The sequence below is a fragment of the Hippoglossus hippoglossus genome, chromosome 11, assembly GCF_009819705.1.
Source record: "Hippoglossus hippoglossus isolate fHipHip1 chromosome 11, fHipHip1.pri, whole genome shotgun sequence".
In the NCBI taxonomy this organism is placed as follows: domain Eukaryota; kingdom Metazoa; phylum Chordata; class Actinopteri; order Pleuronectiformes; family Pleuronectidae; genus Hippoglossus; species Hippoglossus hippoglossus.
Genome location: NC_047161.1, coordinates 11532544 through 11554167, shown reverse-complemented (window position 1 = coordinate 11554167; position 21624 = coordinate 11532544). Strand labels below are relative to the sequence as shown.

The 21624-nt window shown below is 40.8% G+C and overlaps 1 protein-coding gene across 2 annotated transcripts in view; it reads right to left on the bottom strand.

Moving 5' to 3' along the window:
- The window catches only part of rapgef5a (Rap guanine nucleotide exchange factor (GEF) 5a), a 42854-nt gene that overhangs the window by 15630 nt on the left and 5600 nt on the right, over window positions 1-21624 (bottom strand). Inside the window, exons 2-9 of one of the 2 annotated variants that reach the window (XM_034599745.1) lie at window positions 19100-19147; window positions 16931-17037; window positions 16207-16328; window positions 14911-15088; window positions 10084-10165; window positions 9889-9937; window positions 9536-9609; window positions 6162-6347 (exon numbers count right to left, since the gene is read on the bottom strand). In XM_034599745.1, the coding sequence (XP_034455636.1) occupies window positions 6162-6347; window positions 9536-9609; window positions 9889-9937; window positions 10084-10165; window positions 14911-15088; window positions 16207-16328; window positions 16931-17037; window positions 19100-19147 (846 nt within the window). Of the gene's footprint in view, window positions 1-6161; window positions 6348-9535; window positions 9610-9888; window positions 9938-10083; window positions 10166-14910; window positions 15089-16206; window positions 16329-16930; window positions 17038-19099; window positions 19151-21624 lie in introns of both variants that reach the window. The other variant, XM_034599744.1, reaches the window with a different exon arrangement.

The following is a 21624-nucleotide window of genomic DNA, read 5'->3' as shown; positions in this document are numbered from 1 at the left end:
CGTCTCTCCTCCAGCTGCTCGCTGCGGTCTCGGTCACAGCCGGACTGATTGAGCAGCAATCACTGACACAGAGAGCTCTCTGTACAGGGCTTTCTTTCTATCACACCATATGTCCTTAATATACACAGACACATCATGTAGAACCACTCCATACAGTTGTATTTTTGATATATAGCAATATTTTGATGCCACAGTTACATAATATCGCAGTGGCGAGGCTTGAAACTCTTGATAAGGGTGCAAAGGTTCATACAAACAGCCAACGGTCTACTAATCAATAACTGATCAGAACATCTGGAATCTGAATTTCTTCTGGAGACATTGTGGAGCCTGAACACGGAGCACCAGTAATGCAGTCAGAGATGCCTTCATAACTCACAAAAACCCATGTCAATAGACTGTAGACACACTAACACACTGTCTCTCTGTCTTTGTGATGGACTGATGAAAGGAGGCGTTTGAACCTGAGAGACAAGAGGTAGGATCAGACTTGGGTCAGACACACCAATATGCCCTAAGTGCACCGAGTGTGTGTGTGCCACTCATTCTATTGTAGTATGATACAGCTGTCACCAGATCCTTTCTCTCAGATGGACTTGTGTGTTGCTTTCTATAGTAATGAGGGCCAATTGTGGTTCAATACCATCACTGTGAGGACATTTTGGCTGGTCCTCACAAATGGGTTCTTTAAGGGTTAAGACTTGATTTTAGGGTTAGTGTTAGAATTAGGTTAGGGTTAAGCATTTAGGATTGTAGGTGTTGGGTGGTGCGTAGACTGTAAAGACTAATGTGTGAACAAAAAAAGTTTGTTTGTTAGCCGAGCCTCTGACTTAGCTGAGCCCTCGAAGAAACTAAACTTTTGTGTTCACACAGTAGTAGCAGCACAATATCTTTTTAACTCTTTCTCTCTATACAGCATCTACAGCTCACTGGAGCTTCTCATGGATTTGATATTTAAATACCTCATTTTGTCATGTTACATAAATTTCTCATTTCTGCGATTAACCGTCATTAACTTGTACAACCATATACTAACACTACCTTGCTGTGGACAATCTTTGATGTTCATTATGTAACATGCTGACATTAAATGCTCTCTACGATTACACCAACACAAAGATGTGCACAGCTGATAAACAAGGCAGTGACAGCTGATGTCAAGAGTTCTGACACCGCATGCCATTAAATACATTTTGGGCTGGTACCCGCACCACACCCAGTGATCCCAGATGTGTCGTCGAGATAACAAGTTTGGTGGAGGGGTGGTCTGAAGGGGGACATGCCGTTAAAACACATCATGCAGGGTTCAAATACAAACCAGGATGTTTGATCACAACTCTGCACTCTTTATCTCTGCACAACTTCCCTGTCTCTCTACACCAATTCTCTCTACAAAACTATCTCATAAAGGAAAATTGTCCCAGAAATGCAGTGAAAAAAGAAAAAGAGTGAGATTACGTAACTGATATAACCACTGTAAAAACAAAGTAGAGTAAAATGATGTGTTGTGTTCCAGAGAAAGTGACAAACTGTTGATCTTTCTGATACCAGAGTCATTATCTGTATATGGATGCCAAGAAAAACAAGTGAGCCCACATACACATGCAGATCAAAAGGCCTCAGGAAAATGTACCACAACAAAACTCACAACACTGTCACGTAATGGATATGTCACTATACTACTTGCATACACATTCACACGTACACATTATCTCGAAGATTTAAAAAGAAAAGTGCAAACAGAAGTTCCCAAGAACAACATTAATTTAGCCTGAGAAAGAATGCAAGCAACGAGAAGGAAAAATATACAAAGTGCGCACTTGAACACTGAGGAGAGGAGGGGTTCAGATAGTTATGCAACACAGAAAAGGAGTAAGAGAGAGCAGGAACAGAAAGGCCAGCGACCATGACGGAGAGTGGGAGACGTGTGGGAAAAGAAGTGACTGAGAAAGAAATAGAAAGATGTTTGAATGCAACTGTTATAGATATTTTATCCAAACTATAAAACAATTAAAAATGCTAATGGGAGGATTTCTGAGGGTCATTAAACATGTCTATGGGAAAGAACCTTGCAAGAAAAAAAAACAAGATCAAGATAATTTAAGATGTTCTTACTTATAATATGGATTTGATATAAAGAAGAAAACAAGTACATGGAGTTGGTAATTATGTTATACACAGGAATTATTTTCTATATCAACAAAAATCAAAACTATAATGCCACTCAATAGAGTGTATACCTTTCCAAGGTCATATAGTCCCCTTATGAAACCACATTTAAAGTCACCAGATCTGGATTTTTATTTTGATAACATCATCAGGTGCAGCTTTATTGCTTCTGTGCAAGCAGGTGGAAGAAGAGGAGGGAGATTGGCAGGTGTACAAAAAACAAATTAACAAAAATACTGAAAATACCCTTTTCTCTATCGTGCAGATGTTAGATTGTGGTATAATTGAAAACAACCATCAGTCACTTTCATCGACAGGGTGCATTAGAGGATATGATAGAAGTTTAAAAAGGAAATGATATGAAATGATTCTTTCAGGTCTATGAGCTTGAAAATATGCTGCCAGTCTTCTCTAAGTGGAAAGTAGGGAGCACATGTTGATCTATGAAGGAGCAAATGAGAAAACTGCATGAAAAGGGATGACTCAGCACAGTCACTTGTTCTCAGTAAACAGGTGCGTCAGTCTCTTTCCTTCCATTCCTCCCCATCCCTTCCTTCAATTCAACCATCTGTACTTCCCCCCCCGACTCTCCACCCTTCCCTCCTCACTGTCTCCTTGCTACAAACTCGCTCCTTCCTCTTTTCATCGCATTCGAGCCAAGTCCCTCTGTCTTTGAATGTTCAGATTTTATGCTCCACAGGTTTTTATTTTGGAACAGAAACCAGAGGACGTGCAGTATTCTGTGCCCCTCACAGGGTCATAAACTGCACACACACACACGCCAAACGCTAAAGTTACAAATTATGCTCTCTGTGTGTTATTAAACATTATTAAAACCAGTTACCGGCTTTAGCGTAGCTGATCAGTGGATAGATGTATGCTGCTTACTTAAAAGCATTGTGTTTTCATATTCTTATCCACAATTTCCAGCAATGGGGCCCAGAGCTATCACAACACTGATATGGCTTTGTCACTTTCAGCACAGACACCAACACACACACACATTCAGGAACAGGCAGGGAACAGAGAGTGCTTCCTTTTAGGCTTTCCATGAGGCCCACCTTTCCTCTTAACAACATGGGATGTGTGTGTGTGTGTGTGTGTGTGTGTGTGTGTGTGTGTGTGTGTGTGTGTGTGTGTGTGTGTGTGTGTGTGTGTGTGTGTGTATGTGTGTCAGAGAGACAGATTGAGTGAATGACAGATGAAGATAAAGAATGAACTACTGATCTTGTAAGAGGCTGAATATATGCTGACTTCTATGCTTCTGAAGTCTTTCATTTTGTGTGCATGTCATCGCACATGCTGTGACCTTGTATAATCCCTTGAGCAGGTTGACCTCTTGTAAACTCATATGGCTGAAAAACAAATACGAGTCTGTAGCAACTAGGAGACAGAGATTCACCCAAAGCACATTTGAGTATCACTATGGAAACAGCCACCATTGGTTTGTTAGAGCTCGTCTGTCATGGGAGAAAAAGGAAACTAAAACAAACATCACCATGACGACCCAGTAAAACGAGTGATCTCTGAAGTGATTCAAGCTTGTTACTTAATTTTGGTTTTGTGACACATTCTGCAGCCTGAGATAAAACAACCATCACACCTATGTTGCTGAAAAAGAGTCTTCTCTTGGAAATGATTATAGATCAGCATGTGCTTCCTACGATCCAGAAAAGAGTAAGAGGATCTTTTCCATCCCATAGACCTGAAAGAATCATTTGATTCATTTCCTTTCACATTTTCTTGGGGTTAGGGTTGGTAATTTGTTTCTGAACAATTTGTATCTTATTTGTTGAAGAAGCGTGTGTGGCCCTGAACTGTAATAAACACAACCAATCATTTCATTTAGACCGAATGAAATGATTGGCTGGCACACGTCTCTGCCACTAACCGACGCGCCTGCCTGCGCGCACCCTGCCCGTTCTCAATCTGCGCATGACCGGAGTCCTTACAAGTCTAAGAGACATACAGTGGCTGAAGCAGAGACAAAAGCCAGAAGTTGTCTGGCGAGCGAGTCACGGTTAAGTCGGCTTCTAGAAGTTGTCGGACAGTACACATTCATGCGCTTTGGGGGCGTAGCTTTGACAAGAGGGGGTGGGATGTATCGTTACATGTTGTCAAAGTGTAGCTTGCTCTTGCTAGCTTTTCGAGGATTACGACCACTAGCTTTAATGTCCATCTGCCAGTAGCGGTTAATGTTCATTACCTTTTTTATTTTATTAATATTATCATAAACTAGCAATATAAATCTTTTTCCTCTCGTTCCTCTGATATCATTCCCATAATAAGTTTTGAATGTCACTGTTATGCATATTTCTTGTTTCATATTAGTATATGGAGCCGCACATATAAAAAACTTTTTCAAGCAGACTTTTGGATTCTGTCTACCTTAAGCAGAAATGATTATTAGATGACAAACTGACTCATGCATGACCTTATGAACCTTTAAATAACATGGGCATTTCAATATTATCCTTTAAACATCAATTGATCCACATTGTTCCCAATTTTCCCTTAAAGGTCTGAGTAGATCTCAAGTTAAATAAAAACAAAAAAAAGTAATTTTTGTCAGATTGCGACAGGATTCTTTGAAAATATGTGATTTCTACATAAAAACAAAGCCTACAGAAATTCTTGTGTGAGATTTCACACAACTTTCCCTGCAAACCAGCCTTGGCTTTGTATTTGAAATGTCTTGAAATTTCTGATATTTACTCACTAACGATAATGATTTAGCAGTGAATAGAAACGTAAGTTCATAAAGTTAAGAAACTTTTAAATAAAAATATTATATTCATACTCAGTTCTCATGTAACTTAAGTTAGTTTAAGATGGCAAAATTATGCCTTATGATATTTAAGTCAAGCTAAATCGGGGTGAATTGCCTTATAATTAAAAGAATCTGTATAGTGTGTAGGTAGGAGTGTAGTTGAACCCTCTCTTTACTTTAACACTATTGTTACATATATCACTAATACTCTTATTATCTTATGAAGGTAGAAGCACTTTGTAAAAATCTCCCAGGCTGAGCTTCAGACAAACTCACTGAGCGGATGAGTTGTGCGGTAGATTTCACAAACACATGCATTGTAATGTCGGCTGAAATCAGACTGCATCTGCTTCATTTCCTGCCCTCAGGTGTACTGTAGAGCACAATTACACAGTATAATGCTTCGCTAACACCCCGCTCATTACGTGCACACACTGACTCAGCCCACCACAGTGCCACACACACACACACACACACACACACACACACACACACACACACACACACACACACACACACACACACACACACACACACACACACACACACACACACACACACACACACACACACATATATATACATACATACATACATACAGGATCCCACACATGATTAGAAGCTCTTCCCAGCAAACTCACACACACAAGTGAACATAGTTACACACACAACACCTGACAGACCGTTAAAACACCAGGGGATTACATTGCGCTAAGCCATTATTAACGGCCACATTAGATGAGCAAGAGAACTGGTGGTTGTTAAATCTAAAGTCCTTTAAATTAAGTAGAGATCTGCATGTCTGGAACAATAACTACTGTGTGGGTGCATGTAAGTACACAGATGTGTCCTCATATACTGTAGATGTAGATGAAAGTGAGCAGAAATGCTGTAAAAGTGTGTACCTGTGTGAGTCTTTCAGATTGACAGCAACACAAATCACGATGGCCCTGATGAGGATTTACTCTCAAGATCCCCTCCAGAGCCCAATTTCTGAGTAACTCAGACCTGAAGTGGGTGCGCGCTTAAAAGTGATGACAATAATGACGGCAGCCACCACATGATGACGTCCATTACTCTCTACTCACACTAACCATGTAGCCACAACTGGCCTCTGCAGATTACATGGTGGGAGACCAACAAGTTCACGGGACATCATCATCTGTCACATCACTTTAGTATGACATTTGAAGATATGTGCATCATCACACTCTCTACTCACGGCCTGGTTCCTGTCGGGCAGCCGGTAGTTGTGGTTCTGCAGCAGCCGACAGCCATCCTTGGCCAGACGCTGAACGGCCTCCAGCCCGAGCCGACTGGTCAGCTCCTCGCGGCCGCACACAGTCCCCATACCTCCGCTGCCGCTGCCACTGCTGCCACCGTCCCGCAATGCACACACCCCGCCCAGCTGGAACACAGGAGGCATGAAGACATATCTCAACCCACAGTCCCAAGACATGGTGGAAACACTCAGTGTCTGCTTGTAGAATGGAGGTCCAGAGAGTTCAATGTTTTTGTCCCAGGGAGAACAAAACCGCTGTGGGCATAATTCAAAAGCGTGCAATGACAAGTTTTCAATTTCCTCTTTATGTCCATGTGACGAGAATGAGGATAAATCCTGAGTCTATCTTGTTCTCTCTCTAATCATTCTTTGTCTCTTATTCTTTCTATCCATTATGGTCTGTAATTCCCTTCATCTGTTGCATTTGTCTCCTTGTCTTAGTCCGACTGCTCTGTGTCAGAGGATCTGGCAGAGAAAGAGGGAGTGTATGTGATTAGTAGTATAAGTGGGCGGGAGTGTGTGTCTGTGTGGGAAGGGTGTGTGCGCCTGTCTCCTCCCCTCTGTAGACAGGACTTCGAAATGTGTTCACCGTCCTCGTAGCCCAAATGAACTTGATTCAAATGTCAAATTAAAAGAGAAGCACACAGACAAAGAGAAAGTCCGAAAATCAGCAACAGACAGAATATATTTCATTAAAAAAGTTGCTGAACTGGAGAAACTAATTGCCCCGTCTGTCCTTGGAGAGACTTGACAACAGAAAGCATGGCTGTATGTGTGTGTGTGCGCTCGTATGATGGTTATCACTGTTGGTGGTAGCCTGGTCTGTTTATTTTCCTTGGAAGAGAGAGAGAGGTGGGTATTTCATTTGAAGACTGTGAGCTCAACTATCCCATGGAGGGTAACACACACACACACACACACACACACACACACACACACACACACACACACACACACACACACACACACACACACACACACACACACACACACACACACACACACACACACACACACACACACAACATGATGGAATATACTCCCACGCTTAATTTTGTCCCCCCCCCCCCCCCCAATGACAGCACTTATCTGGTCGAGTAGCCATGAACACACAGACGTTATATCAGAGCCATGGTCCAATGTCCCTTGCTGCTTCCTGTTAACCTGTTCTCAGCTTCCTGTCTAAGACGCAGGACACACAGAAGATAAACCTGTCTGCGGGCTGCGTGTTTGTATTGTGTTGCTGTCGCCGTCTATCTCCTTCTCTGTCCCAGGGCATCCTTATTTTGTTCTCTGTTCCAATGTATTTGAGATCTATGACAAGCGGGAACTTTCAATGGGTTGAAGAATAACTGAAACTAAACTACTCTGTGCATCAACAAAGGAAATAAGTCTTGGATTTCTTTGGGGTGTGGTTTATCAGGCTGCTTCTTGATATATATATAAAACAAACCGAGCTTCATGTTACCGTCACAATCTGTAATGGTTCTCAAACCCCTCACAAGGATTGCATGATGAACCCTACGACCAATGTGCACCCAGTCCAGCTGTGGTGCCTTCATGACCGAAGCATCTCACTCACAGGTCACGTGTTGTTCTTTTGATCGCCTGGCCGATTAGAGCCTTCTAAAGACATATCAGTAATAGCGTTCATGTTTGCCGTTATGAAAAACATTGCCGAAAAGTTGTGTATTTGTGTTTACAATTGACCAAGACGGTCTTAGCTTGTTACATCAGTCTCCTAAATTCTGTCTCCTCCTGCTCTCTGTGATCACAGATAGTGTGGTTTGATGGAGTCATATTCACAATATAACTATCCACCATTTTCTTTGTTTTGCTGACAAACAACAAAACAAGTATGAAACATTTATAGCGTATTATGAGCAGTTATTGTAAAGCTTCTTTGCTGTGATAAAATTCTACATTTTACTTTATCATGATAAAGTAAAAGAAAAGGTTAGGGGGAACTGACACCAGCTGTGCATTGAGATCTGTACCAACATTTAAAACAATTGTAAAGAAAGACGCAATGAAAAGTTGTCCTATCAAAATCAGCATGTTTTCAATATGTTTGCAGCTTGTAAAACATAAAACAAATGTCAATGACACTACTCTACACCACATGATGTGGTTGAACAACAGACGCCCCACTTCTGAATCGCAATTGAGCTGAATCCAGTGGACATGCAGCGTAAAGGGGGTCACAGAATAATTACTAAGGTTTGCTAAGAAAAATGTTAAATGTTTTTTTATAATTTTTAGATTTTCGTGTACAAAAATGGGAGTTTTGTCACTTCAGACCACTACAATTATTTAAAAACTTCAATATGAGAGAGGAAAGCGACTCAAATGCAGTCTGTGACGAGAAGTCACAAGATCCCATTTCTTTGTATTAAAGGGTCACAAACCAAAAACTAGAACCACTTATCCCCAGTGCCGTAAGTATAATTAGGTTTTAAAGTTGCTCTTTTTTCTGCTCTCTTCCTCCCTCCCCATCTCTCTGGTGTAATCAGAGAGTGAATAATTGATGGTGAAAAAGAGGTTTCCACTGTACAAAGATGGCACCAGAAAGTAAGCAGGGGTCTGCACTCTGTTCTGACCCGGTTTTCAGCTACCTCACTGAGGGGCGCACGCACACACAAATACATAACATTCAGATTATTCAATTAGTGATATTCACAATAACAGCATGGGTTCACTTGCACAGATTGAAGTAAAAAGCATCAGATCACATGATCAAAAATAATTTTTCAATCTAAATACTATTTAGGTCATTTCTGTAGTCCTATAGGATGCAGAGATAACTGGAAAAAATCTTTTTTTTAAATATGCTTTATGTTATTTTCTGAATTCTTTGCAACTTCTTGATGATTTCACTTTGCTCAACATTATATGTTAGGGAATTCTTTTCTGATAAATATAAGCATTAGATTGTCTCTCCAGCTCTACTATATCGCTAAATCTTGGTAAATGATATAACTCAGCTTTTAATCGATAACTTACAAAAGTGAATCGTATGGAAACACCCTCACAAGTAATATCACATGTAGACACACCACAGGCAAAAACAATTCCCTGCTACACTGTACACAGTAATAACAACCACTATGTATGTGTTTCAGCAGAACTTAACAGGTGTACCACACCTCTACCACTGTAGTTTTTGTTTATGGGATATAAAGAGGGGCTGTGCATCAGCTCCAGACTATACTAAATTATTATCTCCACAGTGTTACACCAAAACTATAATCTTTATGTGTATGAATAGTAGGTTTGTGTGTGTGTGCGTGTGTGTGTGTGTGTGTGTGTATTACCGGGCTGCTCTCCTCACTGGGTGTGCGAGGCTCCTGTTGGTTCGTCTCTGTCGTCTCAGAGTCCTGCTCTGATACTGTGATCATAAAGAGTTTCACGTTAGACTGACAGGTCTTCACTCTCATTAGCTAACATTGTCTTTGTCCCTCCATGTTCTCACAATGCATGGGGGGGGGAAACACGGAAACACGGAAACACACACACACACACACACACACACACACACACACACACACACACACACACACACACACACACACACACACACACACACACACACACACACACACACACACACACACACACACACACACACACACACACACACACACACACACACAAAATGCATACTTACAAGCTTTGCGAGTCTTTCGAGCGAGAGCAGCCGCCAACTCACTTTGTACCTGTTGGAGAAAAAGCAGGAGACAAACATTTATATATATGATAAAGTAATACATCCAGTCTTCCTGCAGCCACCTTGGTACCATCTCGAGTATTTAAGCATTAGCAGGTTTGTTTCAGATTCTCAGATTCACATGCAAACACTGACCGTGGATGTGAGCCTCTCGAGAGCTTTCATCTGCAGAATCTCACTGCAGATGTCCCTGTTGCCTTCAGAGTCTTCCTCTGACCTTAAGACACAAACACACACAGCTTTAATAGCAAATAAGCACATAATTCACACCAAACACTGTCCAGAGAAAACAAGTTTCAGTCCTGTAGAGTGCTCTCCACACTGCCCCCTGGTATGACGGAAGAAGACTTGCATCCTACATATACATTTACTGTATCTTTTAGCCTGATGTTCATACCGATGGACTTTTTAAAATTAAGTTCAAATAATACATGGATGGATACAAGTGGATTAAAAGGTATTTTTTACCCTTTAATAAATCAAAATAATAATTTTGATGTGAAGGAACTAATAGAATTAATTATACTTCTAAGGCAAATCTGATTCATGTAATTAATTTAAAATGAACTGAAAGTCATAGGTAATTTAACCATTTTAATTGTATCCTGTATCAAACACTTTATTATATGGAACAAATATAAAAAATCATAAAATAGTCAATAAATCTAAATTGACTGTTAGGCAAGTATTGTCTGGTTTTAATGTTTAAAAAGGCAATCTGCAAAACTGTTGGACTGCTGATCAGAAAAAAAAGAAGCCATTTCAAAGTCATTACATTAGGTTTGTAATGGTAACTTCCTGACATCTTGTAGGCGACACAATGTATAGATTAATTTAAGACACAATCAACAGATGTTTGATAAAGAAAGTAATGATGGGTTGCAGTTTTCTGTCTTTCTAGGTCTTGACTCAGTATCTTCGTATTAAGCAAATCTCAGCAGCAGACTTCACTCTTTCATGTGGTTTCATTTAAAATAGCTCCAAGACACACCCTTCTATTGATGTTAGTAAAGCTGTGTGTGTGTGTGTGTGCGTGCGTGCGTTTTCCATCTGGGTTCTGTGTTTAGGATGTATGTGTTACTCTTGAAGATACTTTTCAAGCCTGAGTGCATCTCTGAACACACTTGTGTATGCCTTCATTGTGTGGGTGTGTGTGTGCGCTGTATAAACAGGTGGCTGTTTTGAGGTAAACCCATTATTCCCACAGCAATAATGCTAGATTGTAGAGTTTGCCTACAACAGCAGCAGACTGCACCCAAGGGCCCCTCATCTAATATGTCCTCTTACAAAAGCACTGTTTGGATTGGTCTCCCACACACTGCCTCAGCCCCCTGCAGGACACACACACACACACACACACACACACACACACACACACACACACACACACACATCTCTTTCTCATGCATGCACACAAACGCACACATTTGCATACAATTTGGATTTTTTTCAACAAATCCCAATGGCGCTAGTAAAAGGTGAAAAGGAAAGAAGAGCTGTGTGTGTGTGTGTGTGTGTGTGTGTGTGTGTGTTGTTATCTCTCTGATAAGGGAACGATAGATGCAGTAGAGGGAGAAATGGCGATTGTGACTTCCGCTATCGGCTCTGACACAGACAGAGATGGAGGCAGGTTGAGCAACAGATTAAAAGAGTGTGAAAATCAGAAATCTTTCAGTCTCTATAAAAGCAACGCAATGGTTGTCCTTTCCTTTCAGTATTTATGGTGGCTTGTCTCCTCCTCCTTTTAAAATCAGAAGACAGACTGATGGCTCCAACTTCTGGCAGAGCTTGATGAGGAACCCGTGCAAATGATCAGGCTGTCACTGCAGTTAAAGGCTGAGGGTTTTGTTAATGTTCCGTTTCTCAACAAATGCAGAAGATCATTAGTGAATCGTGGGATTTACTGTCTATTCTGAGCCACCATGCTAAATCTATTCTTCTCAGGGTCATTAAGTGTTATTTTTCTCATAGCCTGGGTTCATTTGGTAATTTGATGACTCACAATGAGCCTGAATGTACCAGAGCTGGAGAAGAGGCACAGTGGGTGGGATGTCAGCCATCATTAAGCAGCGCAGGGCGGTATTGAAAGAGGATTAACATGATCGGTGGTGGCACCACCTCCTTTTCAGAGTTGAATATCATAAGGTATAGTCATGTTCTGTGATGTTTTGTGATTGAACAGAACAGATCCTACACCTAGGACCAAAGCACCATGCAAAGTAAGAGCGTGGGTTCTCCTCCCATGATAAGGTTTCATAGTTTAGCTCTTGGTAATTGACTGACAGTTTCTTAAAACCAAGATTCTTGTTCCAAAACATGAAGGCCTTCCAGCTCCTGTCCTCAGGGAGGCGCTACAGGTCACTACAGGTCACTACCTACGGAGACTACTAACCTTACAAAGAGCTTTTTCCCCCACATAGCAATCAGGAGTCTGACATCCTTGCTCTAAATCCATCCTCACACTAATGACAGACACGCAAACTAATCACCAAATGTATGTGGTTGTGTGTGATATGTTTTTCCTATTGTATCATAGTTTTGATTCACAATAATGTGTGGAATGTCTGCTGTTGTCCATGTACATATTGTGCTGCAGAGTTAACTGAAACATTCTACCAGCATTGTTTGTGTGGCTGATTGAATATCTGTCAAAACAATCTATCAAGAAGGAAGTTTAATAATCAGGTAATGTTGCCATATCAGGTATTACGTTATACGTTAGAGCATAAGTCTAATGCTGGCCTAATTACTGCAGCAAGACATGGAGAGACATAATTCATGAGGAGCATGATCATCAGTTACACCGTCTTACTGCAGCACCTTCAAAAGTAGTGTATTCCTTTAACTACACATCTGTTAACACAGGCTGACAATGTGAATTTGTCTTTGTTGCGAACACCTGCAGCCTGAAGATAAGCTCGAGATATGAACACTGCTCCTTTCAGATATAATATCTCATGATTGGATTTCAATGAATATTAGCCTAAATATAATATGACTGACTGTTGACTGTTGAGTTAAGACTTTAAAAAGAGAAGCACTAGGATTAGAACAGATAATCTGCACCACATTTGACATATGTTCCTTTCTGGATAATGGGAGGAAGTGGAGACACGTCTTTAGAGTCTATGATACAGACCCTTCAAATTACTGCTGTTGTGAATTTTATAATTCCAAAAACAATCATCATTATTGGATCAGGGATCTAAGTAAAGCATTATTGAGGTTCCTGGAAGCGAGCAGGTGTTTTCCCTCTCGGCTACGGCTAGTCTCCTTTACATCAATGAGAGAGAGAAAAGGGGGATGAGATGCAGGAGGGGAGGGTGTGAGACGGAGAGAGGGAGGGTGTCTGCAAAGAGAGACACAGACATCAGCAGGGTCAGAGTGAGAATGCTGAATATAAAAATTTTATGTACGTATCTACAAAAGTAAAACAACACATCTGCAGATGTCTGCACTCTGCAGCAACACTGAGTGGAGGGCATGTCATCAACTATAATGGATCTAAAGTAGTTGATGCAGAACATAGAGGTATGTACAGTATGATACATGGGATTTATATTAGTAAGTATGACATTCAGATCCCCTTGCTGCTGTGCTCTCTCCCTGGTGTCTGTAAATACACCCTTTGAAGTCGACACACATATGAATGCGTTGACGAGTGCTTTGGATACTTTGCTCTCATGTATACTCTTCCCCCGCCGCCACCACCCCCCGCCTCCGTCTCACACTCACTCTTTTTCTCTGAGTGACAGATTGAGTTCAGTTGCAGCCTCAGCAGGAATCCCACACACAAAACCCGGCAAAAGCAAGGGAACTCTGGCTGACACCACTCTACATGTGTGTGTTAAGTGTGTGTCACAGCCCATCTTGTGTTTATGAGTGATCGCCTCATATATCAGTTTTTGTGTATGAGTGCATTTCTCCTGTGGATGTGAAGGTGTGCGCGCCTGCACACGAATGTCACGTAAGCAGATTGAGGATTTAAAACACTGAAGAGAGATTAGGTTTTTCACTGGGTGTGTGTATGTGTTAGTGTGCATGCACGGACAGGACTGTCCTTGCAGGAGTTTCCGACGAGTCCACCGAATCAAACAGTCACTTTTCACAGTAAATCATCAGACAGATAAATGACCTCAATCGTGAATCTAAACTGGAGACCTGTCACTTCTACTTTTAAATTTTACCACAGCAATGAGCCTCCACTTCAGGTCAATGGAGATCATCCTGCATATCACAACTGAGTCACATTCACCATCAATTATGATCAACACTCACACAGTTACACACAGCGGTACAACCATGGAAACCACTAACTTTCCCTTACAACAAATGAGTAGGACTCAGCCGAGGCTTCACCAATACACTAAACAAAACACAACACAAAGTAAGCAATAGTCTAGAGTTAGACCCATAGACTGTATATAAAGATGGATGACATGACTGCTCCCAAAAAGTGAAACCAAAGAGTTGGGATCGCCACCTGGCCAACATCATGATTGACGGCTGAGACTGACTCACGATTGGTTGAATGTGTGTATCTGTAGAGCTCAAATATTTTGGCTGAAATCCTGGATAGTAGGAGGAAGTGCACACGTCAAGTGACACGTCATCTATCTTAATTTACAGTCTATGGTTAATCTGTGAAGCATCGCGTTAGCTCAGGCAGACCCCTGAAGTCACATAGAAATAAGCTGACTGGCTCCAGCTATTCGCAATCGGCTTACAATTATTGGCTCATTCACAGATGGGTCTCTAGAAACATCCAATCACATTTATTCTGGTTTACAATCGCTGACAATATAATCTGACACTTTCTAAATGTTACTCTGACGATCTCGCTGCAAACACAGTTTGCCGCAACTCCCTCCTCCACCACCACAACCCCCCCGTATTTTGATTTATCTGATTCGCATCCATCCATCCATCCATCATTTGTAATCAGATATTATTGACACTTACGGGCTATTGGCCCCGCCTCCAGAGCGAAACTGGACATATGGGGCAAGTTGCAGGAGGAGCCTGACAGCCTCTGGCCACTCCCCCTCATTGGAGCGAAACTCACAAGCGGCGGAATCACACTCCTCGAAGCTGAACTGGTAGTATGAGTTTGAGTCCGAGAACACCACCCGCTGATCCACTGGAGAAAGAGCAGACACACAGGTAAACAACTGAGAAACTGAAGAAAACCAGCTCCATTTCCTGTTGTGTGTCAAAAGACACGTTAGTTTGTATATTCTGCATCATGATTAGTCAATGACAAGGATTAACACACTTAACTCATGGCCAAAGGCTTGATGGGAATATATGGGTGTGAGAAATGCTGACACTTTAAATTTAATTATCACATTACAATTGACCATGCCTAGAGCCTGACTGAAGAATGTGGCTTTAATTTTTCTGAAGCATTTCTCTCAACTTGGCTGAAATCTATTATCTCTCTTGCATTCTGTCAGGCAGTTTGGTTGTTATCATTACACACAGACAGGGCTGAACATAAACTGCGTTAAAATATTATTTAAGTAGCAGTAGGGATGACGCCAATTATTAACAGCCATTAAAACATACTCAGTTGTCCCACAGTTGTAAATATTTGAGTACAGTATAAGTCACAGTATTCTGAGTATGGGTGAAAAACACTGAGTGTCATTACCACCTGAATTATTATGGAATGGTATAAGAATTGTTATAATAAAAACCAACATATTTATTTGAAATTAACACTGGTAGTTAATATTGAACCTTTCTTGGTTAGAGAGAAGAGCTGAGACACGTTCTCCCAAATAGACCGAATGAGGTCTTTGTATCAGGTTTAGTGGATTAGCCAGACCAATGAACTGCACCCGAGCAGGACTTCTTCATTCTTTAAAGAGCCTTTGAATATTACACTGACAGTATGCGTATGCAGTCTTTACAAAGATTAGTCATGTAAACACAGTCTCTGCATTATTTTCTTTACGTCTGCTCCACTGAATACAGAAACATGGGTTGTCATATGTGAATATGCCAATATCAAAATAAATATTCTATCACGGAGTTGATTGTGTTTTATAATCGTATTTGTTATGATAGAATATGGCAGAATTTCTGACATCAGCCTGGTAAACCGGTTCATCTCTTGTCTCTTCAGAGATCTGTACATTGTTGCTGATGTTGCTGCAGGGTGACTATAAATTTTGAAGCGCAGTCCAACCCTGAAGCGTATTAGAGTGAGTGTGTGTAGCATATGTGAGACTGTGTGTGTGGTTGTGTTAATACCAGACAGCAGGACTCCAAGCTCCAGCAGCACCTGCCAGACACGCACAGCAGTAGTCCGACAGCGCACGTACACACACTGCTCGCACAACCACTGCACCAGTTCCACGCCCACGTAGCTACGCCTGTTAAAATACACACACACACACACGTTTAACACGCAAGTCCGGCCCCACAGTGTTATGATCCAGAGGCACATTCACATAAACATAAACCTCTACCTTCAGCACAAAGCTCGTCTTTATTTAAATCGATATCCATTGATTATTCATTAGTTCTCTGTAAGCCTTTTCCTCTGAAACACTGAATAGTTTCCGTCTGCACCCCCCCCGAGATATACGCCTGCGCCTGAGAGAGTGTGTGTTTGGTGTGTGTGTGTGTGGTGTGTGTGTGTGGTGTGTGTGTGGTGTGTGTGTGTGTGTGTGTGTGTGTGTGTGTGGCAGCTATGAGCATCTATTTATATTTGTGTCCAGATGTTCACATTGTTTATACATGCATCTGTATGTACTGTTCATTGTGTGCAGTATGGGAGTGCATGCATTCCCAAAGCATCGTGTGCTCCACTGTATAATGTCTACGTCACACTATATCCGTCTTACTGCATAAACAACGCGAGTGGCCAATCAGGACAAGGCTCAAAACTGACTGGTGAGTCAGTGTACATGCTTCATCGGACATATTGATTCTGCCTTGCACACAGACACACAAACACAGAGGCAGAGTGTACCTTATGATTCTGGCCAGGTGTATCTTGTCTTTAGCTGGGTATGGTCCATGAGAGAGGAAGGCATTCCTCACGGCCCGACCGCCACATGGAAAACTCTGGGAGCAAGACTGACACACACAAAGACGCATCAAAAATAAATGTTTTGCATGAAAAACCAGAAAAGAAAATTGCACCTAACAATGAACTAAAGCTTATCACATCTTTCTTTCGGATAGCAGTTCAAGGAAGCGGAGAGCTAGGTGGCTACATGTGACTGTCATTGACCGACTCAAGGACAGCTCCATGTCTTTCCCCCCTGAGCAACGAAACATTGACTGTGTCTACAAGCTCTGCAATAATCCTGCTTTTGACACTGTTGCAAATAAAGATTGTATTTCTATTAAGCTGATTACATCGGCAGTTTGTTCTGTTCCATTGATATTCCCTTTGCATGCTCCATAGTGGAGTTCACTTAATGGCTGATGAGGCTTCATTCGCATTATGTTACATTATTAGTGAGTCCATCTGGTGTCAATTCAACCTCTGATGCTGTCTTGTCTTGTTACATTGATGATGTCGCCTTGTGGCTGTATGGGTGCAGTTTTAAAACTTTATTTCAAGTCATGACTCGTCAGTTAAAAGATTTTTATAGTGAGATGGCGGTGCATGTATTAGCTAAACTGACTTGATGCACTGCAAGATTAAAATGAACCATGTGGGTGTTTTTACCACTAGTAGTGCTGTGGAGTATTTTTGTGTCCATATTGTGTTTGCATCCCATTGCACATGCACATGGCGTTTTGCCTTTATTGATAGGACAGCAGCAGCGTGAAATAGGGAGAGAGGTGGGTCGGAACTGAACCTGCAGCAGGACTCCTTACATGCACATTCTTGATGGACAGTTTGTATCATAAAATAAATACCAAGAAACACATTAATGTGCCACCAACAGGTAAACAAGAAGACCGGATGATAGAAACATAGATATACACAATGCAGGTCTCAATATATTAAAAAAACATCTGCAAGAAAGATTCAGTTGGCTACATTAAGGTTCTTTAATATAATGGTGAGTTATCGTACTAACCAGAATGTTGCAGTATACACGTATTGCAGTTTTTGACAGACACTCAATTTTTTTTTTCAGCTGTGTGTCTCATAGAAGGTTTCAGACCTTAAAGCAAAATCACTGATCCTTTGTGGAGCAGCAAGATGATGTCATCAATGACCTTCAAAACACAGAGCCTGGATTCAATCAGGCTCACACAACCAGCACTCGAGTCTGACTTAATATTTCATATTTCCACACTTTTGTTTATAATAAAAAGAAATTACTCTGCAGTGGATTGAATGAGACTTAATCAAAAATGAACACTGATAAAATTAATATATAATAACAAATCATTTACAACACTATATTTGTTGAAACGTGAATTGCTTCAAATTTTCAAGATGTTCAACAAAGCTTTGCAAAATATTATCTAATATCTACCAAAAAGTTTTTTTGAATAAATCTGGGGTCATGCACCTCCTTAGAATCATGTTTAATTTTGGTCAGGAAGTAGAGGTCAGTACTAAAAAATCATCTTCCAAACTAATCTCGATATTTTATTGCCCAGTCAGATTTTCAGAGGGCAGTTTCAAACAATTATTAATAAATACTTCAATATCATGGACCAAAAGGACATTTTTCACTGGTGTCACTCTGCTTTGGCACCACATCATTGCAATGTACTGCCATGTACTTTACTAAACTTGCAAAATAAAGAATATAGAAAACCTGGTTACATACAACTAATATAAAATACAACAGTGCAGAGGGACAAAGCCAATAAAAGAGCTTTACTAAAAGAGTAACAGCATTGCATGAAAATAAGTAGCATCTAAGAACATTTGACTTGTAAGCAAACTACGCTCAAGTGAGATATTTAGGACCTAAGGCAGTTTTTAAGTATTTACCAAACTGTTACACAGTGATGCATGAGAAATTAAGACTAGGATGTGTGTGTGTGTGTGTGTGTGTGTGTGTGTGTGTGTGTGTGTGTGTGTGTGTGTGTAGTTGGTGACAATAACTTTGAAATGGCCCGAGGTAATATCACTGGTGACATCACCTGTATTGAGGCTAAACAAACACAATTTCGCCTCGCAGCAAAACTAAAGCGATGACATCACCTGTGTGCGTTTCCCCACCTTGTGTACTGTAGGTCCGGTACTCGGTCCAGGGATAGTGTCAGGTGACTGCTGTTGAGAAAAAGTACACACAAAGCATTAGAGCCAAAACACAATGAAGTGCATACATTAAACACAGTGAACAAACAAGACTGAGGTGAGAAAGACCAGTTTTACCATTCCAAAACCATTAGTCAGGTTTTGGTTAAACCCAACCACTGCCAACACTGACTTTCTGGTTTTATCATGAAGAAAAAGAGAAAAGTGTGTATTATCTCACCTAAATGGTTTAATGCACATCAATATGAGACCACATTTAACAATGTTAAACAATAAAAATATGTTTATTGGCTACATTCTTCCCTCCAACAAGAAAAAATATTGAATTGACAACATGATAAATCGTTTTGTGATCATATTACAGCTTTTTCCCTGGGCAGATCCACTTCACCTCTACTTCCCCTATCAGGAAATAAGCTCTTAATCTTTATGGATTAATATTGTGCCAGAGGAGCTAGATGACAGTCAACACTCTGGTGACAACCTCGTAAAAAAGATGAAAAATTATGTGTTAGATCAAGATGTTTAATTGGGGATAGACAACAGGAAATTCTATCTCGCCATGTAAAAGAAAATAATTCCACTGCAAAATTGGATGGGTTCTTCCTTTGGTCATGCCCCACCCCTCAGAAACATTTCAAGGGAATCGGTTCTGTACCTTTTGAGTAATCCTGCTAAGTAACAGACAGACAAACAAGCAAACCGCAATGGAAACATAACCTCCTTTGCAGAGGTAACCAGGTCGTAACCACAAGGATTACATGAGGAGAAATGTCTGGAACGCAGGAGACAAGGTGCTGAGACGAACCGACACGGAGAGAAGGAAACACAGAGACTAAATGCACAGGGACAACGAGACAAAGGTGGATCACGGGTGAATCAGGGCAGGGCAGGGCATCACACAGGCGGGAAACACAGGAACGCAGGAAGTGAAGTCAGCTCAAACAAGACATGGCATTTCCAAACTAAACCGGAAATAATAACCTGAAAAAGATAGAAACAAACACACATGGCCTGAGCAGAGGAAGATGTGACAATGGTGGTAAATGTATACAGCTATTTTTAGTTTTTTTTCACTGCAGAGTAATACGATCAAATCTTTACAGGTTTTATGACTGAATGTGGTTTATCAAAGGGTAATCATAAAAGTGAAAATCTTTGAAGTATTAAAACATTTATTGATCTTAAATTATATCTTCTGGTAATAAATGAGCAGTATTTACTCTTCCAATCGTAACAGTACAGACACTTAACAGTAATAAAAATAAGCTTAATGACAATACGTCCCTGAAATGATTTGATGTTGTATTGTTTTACAACACAAAATCACTGTGGTTGGAAGACACATTCTGACACTGATTAACAGATATATAATCTCTGAAAAACAAATGATGCTATGATTTCAGTTTAAATACACTGAACATAACATAGAAAATAGTCCAAGGGGTTGGATATAGAAGCAGTATTTTATACTTGCTTCAACAATGCATCTCAAACTCGCTTTAAAAACACCATAGCAGTGTACTCCTGATAAAAACACAAACTGTAGACTCGTATTAGGATGACGATCACGTCGCCAAAGTTCATTAAAAACCGACAGATGAGAGCCTCCTGCAATAGGAGTGCAACCGGTCTTTGAGTTCAGTCAGTGAAGCAGCATCATTGATAAGAGTCGTGGGTTTGAATCCCTCTGGAAACCTTTGCCTCTCACTGGCTGATGGTAACCAACCACCACATGATGACAAATAGGGAGATGCAGCAAGATCAAATGATGGAGCTAATGAAAAGCACCTATAAGCCACTGCGGAGGATGGATGAAGATGAAGAAATATAAACGAGTTGACGTGTGAGAGAAGAACAGAACAGAAGGAAGGCTGAACAATTCACAACAGGCCATGAATATATGAAAGCGGATGTGAACATGACAGATGGAGAGGGAGAGATAAGAGGCGGTGAGAGACATCGTCTTAATTGGAAGCATGAGAGAGAGAAAGAGAGCGAGGAAGACAAAGAAGGAGAAGAGGAGAAATTCTCGGCTGTGTCTTTGGGTTGAAAGAAAATGAAAGAGAGGGATGATTAGACAAATGTGTGTGTGTGTGATCCTCATTAGAGCGATGATACTGCCGGGATTGTCACACACACACACACACACAAGCAAGAGAGGTTACACAATACCACTCATGCCTTTTTTTCAAAACAAGTGACTGTAACTCACCTACTCTTTGTCAAACCAACAGTTTAGCATTTTGGGAAATGTGCTTAATTGGTTTCTGACAGAACAGTTAGGAATACCACTCTGATTTTAAATATGAGGCAACAGCCAGCAGCAGGTTAGTTTAGCTTGGCACAAAGATTGGAAACAGTGGGAAACAGCTAGCCTGGCTCCAGCCATAACAAAGTCCATCTCTTACCAGCATCTCTAAAGCTCACTAATTAACAGATTATATTGTATTTGTTTTAGCCACATAAAACATGAATTGTAAAAC